Source organism: Laccaria bicolor, genomic scaffold, assembly GCF_000143565.1.
Source record: "Laccaria bicolor S238N-H82 LACBIscaffold_2 genomic scaffold, whole genome shotgun sequence".
Taxonomy (NCBI): Eukaryota; Fungi; Basidiomycota; class Agaricomycetes; order Agaricales; family Hydnangiaceae; genus Laccaria; species Laccaria bicolor.
In genome coordinates, this window is record NW_001889873.1 from 725377 (window position 1) to 737291 (window position 11915).

At 47.5% G+C, this 11915-nt stretch overlaps 3 protein-coding genes across 3 annotated transcripts; 1 reads left to right on the forward strand and 2 right to left on the reverse strand.

Annotated features, from left to right (window-relative positions):
• Nucleotides 1-1243: 1243 nt before the first annotated feature.
• On the reverse strand, nucleotides 1244-1633 carry LACBIDRAFT_305189 (uncharacterized protein; the record flags this gene model as incomplete). Its single annotated transcript, XM_001875044.1, has 1 exon — nucleotides 1244-1633. One exon carries the CDS (start codon nucleotides 1631-1633, stop codon nucleotides 1244-1246), a length of 390 nt encoding a protein of 129 aa, XP_001875079.1.
• A 1046-nt stretch (nucleotides 1634-2679) lies between these two features.
• LACBIDRAFT_305190 (uncharacterized protein) lies at nucleotides 2680-2832 on the reverse strand (the record flags this gene model as incomplete). The annotated part of the gene is made up of 1 exon (XM_001875045.1): nucleotides 2680-2832. One exon carries the CDS (start codon nucleotides 2830-2832, stop codon nucleotides 2680-2682), a length of 153 nt encoding a protein of 50 aa, XP_001875080.1.
• A 403-nt stretch (nucleotides 2833-3235) lies between these two features.
• On the forward strand, nucleotides 3236-5399 carry LACBIDRAFT_321639 (uncharacterized protein; the record flags this gene model as incomplete). The annotated part of the gene is made up of 6 exons (XM_001874471.1): nucleotides 3236-3293; nucleotides 3712-3778; nucleotides 3845-3919; nucleotides 4125-4189; nucleotides 4380-4605; nucleotides 4772-5399. 6 exons carry the CDS (start codon nucleotides 3236-3238, stop codon nucleotides 5397-5399), a joined length of 1119 nt encoding a protein of 372 aa, XP_001874506.1.
• Nucleotides 5400-11915: the final 6516 nt, after the last annotated feature.

Sequence of the window (11915 nt, forward strand, 5' to 3'; positions counted from 1 at the left end):
CACTCCCCCTCCATCCCTCCCCTTCCCCCCTATCCCTCCCCCCCTCTTTAACATTCAAAGCTGTAAAATACATTTATGTAATTTTATTCAATAAATAACTTGAATTTTCCTAATATCTTAAGTTATTCTTATGACTGAGTTAGCTTAAGTCACATGACATCTGGCTACAGTTGGGATTTTCCATAATTTGTACAAGGCAGAGTCCATGTTGAAATCCATCTGGAGGCCACTTGGATTCCAGGTGGAGTCCATGTGGAGTCCAGATGGATTTTCAACGAAATTATAGGGTGAGGTCTTTTCCAGATGGAGTCCAAATGGATTTATGGAGTCCATCTGGAATCCGTGAGGGAGGGTAAAGTACACGTCCTAAGCGCGAAACTTTATGTCCAAGTAGTAGTATTGACAAATAAAACAAATGGCATTTGACTGGTGAAAGAGTGATTCTGGCAAGTTCAATTGCTTCCAACAATTTGTCCAAGTGGTTTATGTAGTCCTCGTAAGTCTTGGAGTATATAACGATATCGTCTATGTATACCAAACAGAAGATCCATAAGTAGGGGGTGAGAATACCCTGCATCACTCGTTGAAAAATTGAAGAGCCGTTCCATAAACTGAATGGCATTCGTTTGAATTGGAAGAGGCCTCTGTGAGTCCTGAAGGCGGTTTCCTCAACATCATCCTCATGCATCTCCAGTTGTGTGAAACCTGACAATGCATCAAGAGAGGACAGAACTTGTGCTCCCAATAGTGATGATAAGATTTCTGACTGCCTTGGGATGGGGAATTCATCTGGTGTAGTTGCAGCATTGAGCTTCTGGTAGTCAACACAGAACCGGGGCTTGCCATTTCGGTAGGTGATAACCACGGGAGCGCTCCATGGGCTCTTCAAGGGTTCGATAACATCTTGTTCAAACCATTTATCAATACTTTCCATTCCTCCACTGATTCCGGCCGGAATTGACAGGAATCCAGATGGAATAGACAGAAATTTCAGTACAAATCTATACTTCTCAGTTTCCCCTACAATTCCACTTCAGCTAGATGTCATGTGACTTAATCTGCACTTATCAAGACCTCCTGAATTAATTGTGTAATGTAGTCAGTCAATCTATTATTCTATTCTATGCTGATAACTTAAACTTAGGAAATGCTTATGATATTCAAATTTGAACATAAATATTTCAGGTGTATTCACTACTACATAAAATTATTCTACTACAAAACTATCCTACTACATAGAGTGTTAAGGGGAGGGAGGGGGGTGAAGGAGAGAGGGGTGATGGGAGAGGGAGTGATGGGGAGAGGTGGTGGGGAGTGATGGAGAGGGAATGGAGGGGAGGGAGTGATGGAGGAGGGAGGGAGTGATGGAGGGGAGGGAGTGAGGGAGAGAGGGGGGAGGAATGGAGAGAGGGGGCATGGAGGGAGGGAAGAGGGACAGATGGAGGGAAGAAGGATGGAGGGAGGGAAGAGAGGGAGAGTGGATGGAGTGGTGGGGACTGATGGAGGGGGGAGAGAGTGGTGGGGAGTACTGGGCCTTGTCACTGTTCGTCGTCCTGTGCTTTACGTCATTCCTGTTGTGTCTTCGTTGACGTGCTCGCCGTTGTCTGTTGATGTGGGCGTCGTCTGCTGACATCGTCGTCGTCGTCGTCGTCATCCATTGACATGAGCATTGTCTGCTGATGTGCTCGTCATCCGCTGATGTGCTCGTCATCCACTGGTGTGCTTGTTGTCGTCCGTTAACGTGGGCGTCGTCCGTTGAGGTGGTTGTTGTCGTCCATTAACGTGGGTGTCGTCTGTTGAGGTGGTCGTTGTCCACTGACGTGGCAGCAGTCCATTGATGATGTCGTCATTGTTGTCCGCTGACGTGGTGGCGATCTGTTGAGGTGGGCATCATCTGTTGACGTGGTGGTGCTCCATGTGTCATCTGTTGGCATGGTTGTGGTGGTCATGTGTTGAAGCTGGGTTGGGGACAGGGTGCTCACCTAGGACGACAAACGACGATTTCGTCATTCGTCGTCTGGTTGCCACGTTGCTGATAGCGACGTGGCAACGTGTTGCTGCACTCATTTACTGGGACTGGTGACGTTGCATTGCAGTGATGTGCCGGTCATTGACTAGTCAATGCTAGTCATGACAAGTCAAAAGAAGTCAAAAGTCAAGTCAAATTGACTGTGACTCAGTCACCATTTACTAAATAAGGCAGGATAGTTAGATAAGCAACGAACTTTTGTGCAGCGCAGTCACTGCGACACACACAAAAGACTGGAATTTGTGTTCAAAATATTTAATCTACAAGGGAAGGAAGGTCCTCAAGGTCAGAGTTGTCGCTATCCTCAGGGGGTGTCTTTCCTTTCCGAAATCCAAGTGCAGCTGACAAACAGCATATGATCGGTATATGGCAGCGCTCTGTATGATTTCCTTGGGTAAGTAAATGTTGGATTGATCATATATACTTCAAGCATGGAGTACAGAGTGCATATGCCAACGTGCACACAAATTGCTAGTTTTGTTATTCATAATCTCCACTCTCCAAGTAGGGCAGACCCTTCCCATCAGACCCTTACCGTCATCCATCAGACCCTTCCCTCAAAGTCATTCATCACGTGCAAGCCAATCAAAAATTGATGTCAATGACTAGTTGTGACTAGTCATCAAAGTCATGACCGTGACTTCTTATTTTTAGTCATGACTAGTGTTTGAAAGTCTGGTTCGGTCCGGTTTTTTGATGCCCAGGGGCGTTAACCGTAACCGTAACCAGTCTGCCTTTTCCCCAGAAGTCAAAAGACCAGACCAGACCGCAAAAAGACCGCAGACCGCGGTTTTGGTCTGCATCGGTTTTAACCGGTTTATGACCGGTCTTTAGGCCAATATTTTAAAATTATGAATCGGTAAATTTATTAACATCTCTAATAGCTTCAAAACGAGCCCAAGAACGTTAAATTCTGTTAGTAATTGGTGCTTCTATAAAATAAGTCTGGTACATCTATTATTCCCAAAAGTAATTTACATTTTAATTCATATCTCTCTCGTTTTTTTACCAAATCGTACGTTCTTGGGTGCGTTTTAAAGGGTATTTAAGGGGCTACAAAAGACCGGTTCACGTTAACCGGTTTTTTTGCGGTCTTTACATTTCAAAAATAAAAGACTGTAACTGCAGGTCCGGTCTTTTGCGGTCTTGGTCCAGTCTGGTTACGGTCTTTTTCCAGTCACGAGACCGGACTTCCAAACACTAGTCATGACCTTCCAACACTGGCATTGGGGCGTTGTTTCCCGTGTCATGGCTGTGGTGTTGTGTTAGTGTGGTGAGAACGACGATGGACGTTGTCGTTCTCTCGTCATTGTGGCTGGTGTGTGGTGGTGGACATTGTGCGTAGGCATCGGTGATGGTGGTGGTTAAGAGAGAGATGTGGTGCTGTTTGTTGATGATGCCCAGATCAAACGTCGGCAAATGCTGACACTCGATTTGGGCGTTAGGAATTCCGTTCTGGCTCGTTCCGTGAGCATTCCTTCCGGGTGATCACCAGAACCATTCCAGCAGAATTTGAATTCCATTCAAAATTCCGCGGAATTGTTTGATCAATTTGGCAGGGTCCTCTGCCAAATTTGATTCCTCTGGAATTCCAGGAATTGCCCGGATTCCGCCGGAATCCGGCAGGAATCAGTGGAGGACAATAAAGACCTCTCATTTATCAAGCTGTTCGTCCATTACAGCTCTCTTGGCTGGCGACGTGCCGTACATAGGCACAGCTATTGGCACTTGCCCATCTGCAGTCCTGATGTGAACCTTACTCGGGTGGTGACCCAGTTGACCATCAAAGCCAAAGGCCTGCTGACGTTGCTTTAGCATATCCCAAGCCCTTTCCTTCAAGTGTTTGGGAATGGAGCCTATGTCCAAGAATTCCTCCATTTTCTCTGATGGGTAAGTTGTAAGGTCAGGTAACTCTGCAGTTTTAGGGTTGAAGCTTTCCTCCTCTTCAGCCCAAACTTCATTTGTTGCCTGATCCTCTGTGTCTTTGTCATTCTCCATCAAAGAAGTCCGGGGAGATGCTTCCCTTTGCGACTTTTCTGAGATAGCTATGATGGATGTGATAGAGGTCTTATCAGTGCCCCCCCTATTCCTGCAGGAATCCGGTCATTCCGGCGGAATTCCGGTGGATTCCAGTGGATTCCGGTGAAATGAAATTTAGCAGTAAGCCCTGCTAAATTTGTCATTCCTGTGTTTTCTCATTCCGGTGAAATCTGATTATTCCGGAATTTACACCGGAATGCTCCCCGGAATGGTCTTCCCCGGAATGGGCAGGAATGGGATTCCCTGGAGTGGGCAGGAATGGGATTCCAGTCCTGTCTGTTTATTTTATTTATTTGTTACTGTATTATAGTTTATTTATTTTCGATGGATCACAAACAATGTTTGTTTGGCAACATGCTCACCAAACACGGCCACTCTTCTTCCACCACCTTCACCATGCTCGTCACCGCCGCCAACGCCACGCCATCACCGTCACCCATAGCCACCACCGCCAACGTCGCTCCTCGATCGCCCATGGCCACCATGACCACCAACATCGACCACAACGCCGTTCAGCAACAACGCGGCGATGCCACGTCAAGAAACAACGAGCGCCAGAACCCACGAAAACGCCGCAACGCCCACAAAAACAACCCAGCACCCACAAAAATCACACCCCACCCACGAAACGACGCCCAGCGCCCACGTACACCGCCAGCGGATACGAAACAATGCCCAACGGACACGAAACAACGCCCCCAGACACGAAACAACGCCGAACGGACACGAAACAACGCCGAATGGATACGGAGCGACGTCCCCGGAGACGAAACAACGCTCAGCGCCCACCAAACGATGCCATGGACGACAACGACATGCCAACGCCAACGACGACGACGCCAACACCCACGATGACGCATCCACGCCAGACAACAGGACGACGTGTCCACGGCAATGCGACTACCTCCACGTCCAACACCCATCGCCCACCGAAAAACACCCAGCGCCCACCACAGAACGTCCACGTCACGAAACAACACCCCGCGCCCACGAAACAACGCCCGGCACCTATGAAACAACGCCAGCACCCACGAAACAACACCCCACGCCCACCACGATCCACGAGCCAGCACCACCACGATACGGCGCCCCAGCACCAGCTACAAACGGCGGCGAGCATCTCCAGCTCTACCACCCTACGCACAACGACGAGCGCATTTATGCGCTCGCTTGGCTCCTTGTTCCTCCCCCCCTTCCTTGTCCCTATCCCCTTCCTTGTCCCTTGTCCCTTGTCCCTCCCCCCTTTTCCTTGTCCCTACCCCCTTCCTTGTACCTCCCCTTTTCTTGTCCCTTGTCCCCCGCTTTGTCCCTTCCCCTCCCTTTGATGTAGACTCTGTGTAGTATAGTAGTATGTAGTAAAATACACCCCTCCCTTTAATACAGACTCTATGTAGTAGCATGTAGTAAAATACATTACAATTTGATCTATTGAGATGTAAGCTCATAAGGAATTTTGAATAACAAGTCATCAGGATAAGGTTGGAATTAATTAAAGTACTAGTAAACTTACATGGGTTTTTCAACCTTATTCTGCATTCCAGTGCAATTCCTGTGGAATCCTGCAGGAATAGGTGGGGCACTGTAAAGTACTGATATAACTTCTCAGTTATTCTGCCTTTTTGCTTAGGTGGTCCTTTGTGCATTCTAGGGACTGCTTATATTAACTGAGAAGTTTCGGCTGCAGGTTCAATCCTGGCCCATGGCAAAGCTGGCTGTGGGACCGTGGGAATGAATACTGTTAGTTGCAAGGGGGTAGACCCTTGGGGTGGCCTATATGAGCACTCCCACTTTGGAAACCCCATGAGGAACTCCAGGACTATGGGATTGGGACCAGGTCTGTACGAGGGGGCAAAGTTCCAGAGATAGGGAGGGTGTAATCATGGCATGATTACTACAGGTCCCATACTGTATCATATATAGGATGCACTGGCTGAGAATATAACTTCTCAGTTATTCTGCCTTTTGGCTTAGGTGGTCCTTTGTGCATTCTAGGGACTGCTTTACTTCAAAAAAAGTGGAAATCTATCCCCTAAGAGGGGAATAGATAACACTAAAGACGATGATAGAGAGAGAGGAGGTCTTTACCCTCCCCCACGTAATCCATATGGACTCCAGTGGATTCCAGTGGACTCCAGTGGGTTCCAGTGGCCCTCTTACCAGGCCAGATTGGCTGGCAGAATGCCCAGTCCACTGGAGTCCAGTCCAGTCCAGTCCAGTCCAGTCCACTGGACTCCCACTGGACTGCCAGCCACTTTCCTGAGTCCAGTCCCAGTCCAGTGGACTATGAGTCCAGTCAGAGTCCAGTGGAGTCCAGTGGATTCCAGTGGATTCCAGTCATTCCAGTATATTATTATTATTATTATGTATGAATATAACTAAAAAAGCGAAAATGGACTACACAATAGACAAGCTATACCTACAATTTTATTAATCAATGAATGGAAAGATTATAATTTACATATAGTGTGGGTCAGTGATAGCTGCAATAAGGATTCATGATTTTGTTCAGTCTGCGGGGTGAGGTCACATGACTTACTTGAGGGCGTGCCATATCGTCATGTTGCCTGTTTGTGGGATGGTCACACTGCCGTGACCATCCCTTTCCCTTCCACCACCACCACCATTCACATCTCAACGCCGCCGACGACACCCACGCCCATGCTAACGATGCACACGACACCCACGCCCACGCCCATGCTAACGACGCACATGATGCCCACGCTAATGACAACGACACCCCCAGCGTGGAATGATGGACCAAGGACGAGGGACAACGCCCATGACGTGGCAACGTCATGGGCAAGGGGTACGTATGCCCCACCACCCCGTTCCTCCGTTCTCACCACGACAGGCACGACGCCAGCAACCACCCATGCACGGCACATGAGGACGGCGACAACGACGACATGTGAGCACGACGACGACACGCGAGCACGATGAAACGCGAGCACGACGACACGCAAGCACGATGACGACAACACGCAAAGCCGACCACACGAACGAGCGCCCATGGAAAATGGCCACCGCCTGCTGCCACGTCACACGAAAACCAGCCACCGCCCATGAAAAACGACCCCCACCCACAAAAACGACAACGACACACGAGGATGACGACACACGACAACGACAACGACGACTACACGCCGGGACAATGACAACGACACACAACTACAACGACAACGACACGCCGGGACGACGACACACGACACGCCGGGACGACGACACACGATGACGATGATGAACGAGCGCCGACGAAAACGCCGCCGCTGCCACCACACCCGAAAAACAATATGCCCACAAAAAACGATGAGCGCCCGCCAGTGCTGAACGGCAACAAGGGCCCAGCAGCATCACCCTTCCCCTCCACTCTCTCCCCCCATCACTACCTCCTCTCTTCACCACTCCCACTTCCCTCCACTCCCTCCCCCCTTCACACTCTCCCCCCTTCAGTCTCTCCCCCCTTCAGTCTCTCCCCCTTTCCCCCCTCCCCCTTTCCCCCTCCCCTTTCCTTGCTCCTCTCTCCCCCCCTCCCTTTCCTTCCCCCTTCCTTGCTCCCTCCCCCCTCTATTCATTCCTCTCTTCCCCCTCCCTTTCCCTTTCCCTTTCCATTCCCCCTCCCTCCCTCCTCTGTAACATAGAATCTATGTAAATTTAATTAATTTAATTAATGAATATACTTCAATTTTATTTTTTGTTTTGAAGAGGAATTCTGGATTAACTTAAGTCTGTGGCAGTCCAGTCCAGTCCAGTTTTGTGTTGGGAGAGTCCAGTGGAGTCCAGTCCAGTCCAGTTTTGTGATTTGCAGTCCAGTCCAGTCCAGTCCAGTCCAGTTTTGTGCTTGCAGTCCAGTGGAGTCCAGTTTTGTGCTGGGAGTCCAGTGGAGTCCAGATTTGTGGATATTGCCAGTATGTAGTGAAGTCCAGTGGAATCCAATGGAATCCAGTGGAATCCAGTGGAATCCAGTGGAGTCCATGTGGATTATGTGGGGGATGGTAAAGTACTGGAGAGAGAGAGAGAGAGATCACACCAAGACAGAAGTATACCAAGTGTATGATTCTGGAGGTCTAAGTGTGGGGAATATACAGAGGAGTGAGTGCGAGATGATGGTGGTAGGTAAGAGAGCAGAGTGTGTATGTGATGTAATCAAAGGAGGGTGATGCCAAACAAGTGTAATCTGTGATTACACCCTCCCCTGCTTTAAAACAAGAAAAGGAAAAAAGATCAGTGACGTTGAAAGGTAAGTAAAATCCAAGCACGGGTGCATTAAAAACCCAGTGGGAAAAGCTACCGGCTGGCAAAAAAGAAAACAAAAGCTACGTAAGTTCAACTTTCACCCCTAGATGCCAGCCAGTGGTTGAGAGCCGCGCATTCTTGAAGTTCTGACGTGGGTAGCCATTGGTTGTGGTCTTGCCCATAACCGTGCCAATGAATGAGGTATTGATATCCGCAGCCTCGACGGCGCTGATCTAGAATCTTGTCAATGAAAAATTCTTGTTCGCCTTCAGGTGTAAGTATCGGCGGGGGTTCTTCGAATTTTCGTGAAGGGAAAAGGGAGTCATCGTTTTCGATGACACTGCGGGGATGTGGCTTGTTTATTCTCTGGATAAATTGTGATCGGTGCATTCTGATTGGTCAATCACGACTTATTCAGGATATATCCGATGGATATACAAGCCCACTCCCGCAGTGTGAAAGGAAGGAGTTCCGAAGTGTGAAATGTGGGGAAGATGTTGGGGGCATTAGGTAATTCGATGGTGACAGTTGAGTGTCTTTCGTCTGTATCAACGACTTTGTATGGTCCATCGTACCGAGGCATAAATTTTGCAACCCGTTTTTCACCTTTTGCCTTGTACTCATTGCACCTGTGAAGGGTTGTTAGCCAAACATGTGAACCGACAGTGAAAGGAAAATTTAGAGAGTGGTGTTTATTTGCTTCTACGGATTGTGTTATTTTGGCACATAAGAGATTGTCTTGCACTTCTTCAATGTCAGTTTGCAGCCGCAGGATGATGTCTCGAGCGGATATATCTTCTGCCGTAGCGCTGCGAGGTAGTGGTAATAATGGAGGGATTATCCAAGGATTATGCCCCATTCACAGTTGGAAAGGCGTGAAATCCGTGGACTTGTTGATGGTGCTCATGATGTGGAAACAGATGCGAGGCAGCACACAAGACCAGCCTAATTGATTCCGCTTGACATGGTATCGTAGACACTGGTTCACCATTTTATTAGTCCGTTCGCTCGTGCCATCAGTTTGCGGATGGTAAGCAGTCGACATTTTCAATTTGACACCAGTTAACTTGTGAAGTGCTTTCCAGAATTTGGATACAAAGAGCTTATCTCTGTCCGAAACAATGTCAGCTGGGAGTCCATTTTCGCAATACCACTTATCAAAAAAAAGGTATGCCAACTGCTCCGCCGTGATGTCTGTGCGTGTTGCGGCCAGTTGAATATCACTGCCCAGTCGGTCCGTGAATGTGATGATGCAGTTGTTGCCTTCATCTTCTGGTAGTGGGCCAATGAAATCAATTGCGACAGAGTTGCCTCTTTGATCTGGAATAGGTAGCAGGTGCAAAGGTCCAAGTGGTTTGGATGTTGTTAACTTGTTACATTGACATTCTGGGCAGGAGGCGACATAGCCATTCTCGAGGTCACGCCGCATGTTCGGCCAGTAGTAGGAAGTTTGTAGTGAGCTGTATGTTTTATCGAAACCGAAGTGACCCAAACTGTTGTGGGCCAATTGGAATAATGTTTCATGAAGGGTACCAGTGCGAGGGATGATCAGTTGATTGCCGACATACCACAATCCATCCTGGTTCCGAAGTTCTGGCCAGCTTGCTGTGGCGGCAGGTAAATGTTTGCACCAAGTGTCATGCACATAACCCTCTTTGATTTCCTGCAACAGATTTTTATCAGCAGAGATGTTCAATGTTGTGTTTACCGAAGTCAGTCCTTTGGAATGTGCGAGAGCCCTTGCAGATTCCCTGGGTCCATGGAGCTGTGGAGACCAGATGTAGGCGACAGTATTAGGTGTGTCGATGTCATCTTGGCAGTAACTGTACAGATGCCGTGCAATGTTTTCAGCACTCTCTGGCATGGCTTGACAGGGCAGACGTGAGAGTGCATCAGCAACCGTGTTATCGCCACCTTTGACATAAATGATCCTGGCATCATATTGTGACATAAATTCCATCCACCGCGCTTGTCGACGTGATAGATATTTTTGCGTGTTAAAGTTTTCCAGTGTTTTATGGTCTGTGTAGATAAAAAATGGTGAGCCTAGCAGGTCCACTCTCCATTTTTTCAGTGCTCTGATAATTGCCAATAATTCCTTCTCGTGCACAGGATAATTCAGTTTGGCGCCTTTGAATGTCATTGAATCAAAAGCGACAGGGTGCGCTGATGCCCATGTTTTGCCAAAAGCCAGTACTGCACCTGATCGTTTATCACTTGCATCAGTGGTTACAAAAATCTTGTATTCCGGCAATTTCATCAAGTCAATTGTCGTTAGGCAATCCCTGCTGACGACAATGGATTTAATGGCTTCAAATGTGTTTTGATAGTGGTTTGTCCATGCTGGAAATTTCTTTTCTGATTCATTAGTTGTCAGTTCCATCAAGGTACCGATATGTTCAGCCAGTGCCGGTAAGAAGTCAGCCAGATATCTGATGAGACCCAGAAAACTTCTGACATCTGTAGTAGATTTTGGTATTGGCCAGTTAATAATCCGATCTGCCTTTTTACCGTCTGCTTCAATTCCCCAAGAGCTGATATGGTGTCCCAAGAAATCGATTTCAAGACAGAACAGGTTTGTTTTATCTGGGTTGACATACAGTCGTGCCTTACAGAGTGCATCCAGAATGGCCCTGACATTTCGTTCATGTTCTTCCACAGTTTGTGACCAAATGACGATGTCGTCTAGGTATATATGACAAAACTTTCCCAGAATTTCTCTCAGTGCAGCTGTTACACACCACTGGTGGATTGCTGGGGCATTTTTCAGTCCCATCGGCATGACCAGCCATTCGTATAAACCAAGTGGTGTATTTACCACTGTCAACGGTACGTGTCTGGAAGAAACTATTTGTCATATTGATTGTACCCCAGATTTTTCCTTTTGCACAATCCGTCAAGATATCATTGATACGAGGAAGTGGATGGGAGTTGGTAACCATGTTTTCGTTTAATTAACGATAATTGTTGACCCAATGAGGCAGGACGTTGGGATTGGCCTTGGGGACAATAAATGCAGGCAATGCATATGGAGATGAAGATGGTTGGATACGCCCCGCATCCAGATGCCGTTGTATCAGAATACTCCACGCCTCTTTGTACTTGCGAGGAGAAGGATATGAACATGATTTAATGGTTTGCTCCGCCTTTTTCAGATGGATGGACGCAAAAACATCAGTAGGTAGTTCATTGACATGCGGGATTGGTTCAAATACTTCTTTGAAGTTGGATTTCACTTTAGTTTCCAGTTTTTGCAATTTATCAACATTTGCCAGCACTTCGATGCACTCATGTATTGCGCTGGCCACATTGAAATCTTTGAGAATTACAGGGCGTAATTTTTGATTTTTAAATCTGTCATTGCAAACCATCCTTAGTTCTGCAAGAACTAGTTTTTTGTCCGCCTTCATTTCCTTTATCTGTTCGCGCAATTTCAGTTTAGGCGGTGGGGGTGGTACAACTGGTGCAGGATTCAACAAGTCATAATTTGTGGTTTTATCAATACAAGAGCAAGCGGCACAATCTATAACAATTGTATTATGTATAAGAAACGGTAGTCCGAGAATAATTGGCATGCAAAGTCCAGGAGCAATAAGAGCTTTTACTGTTTTGG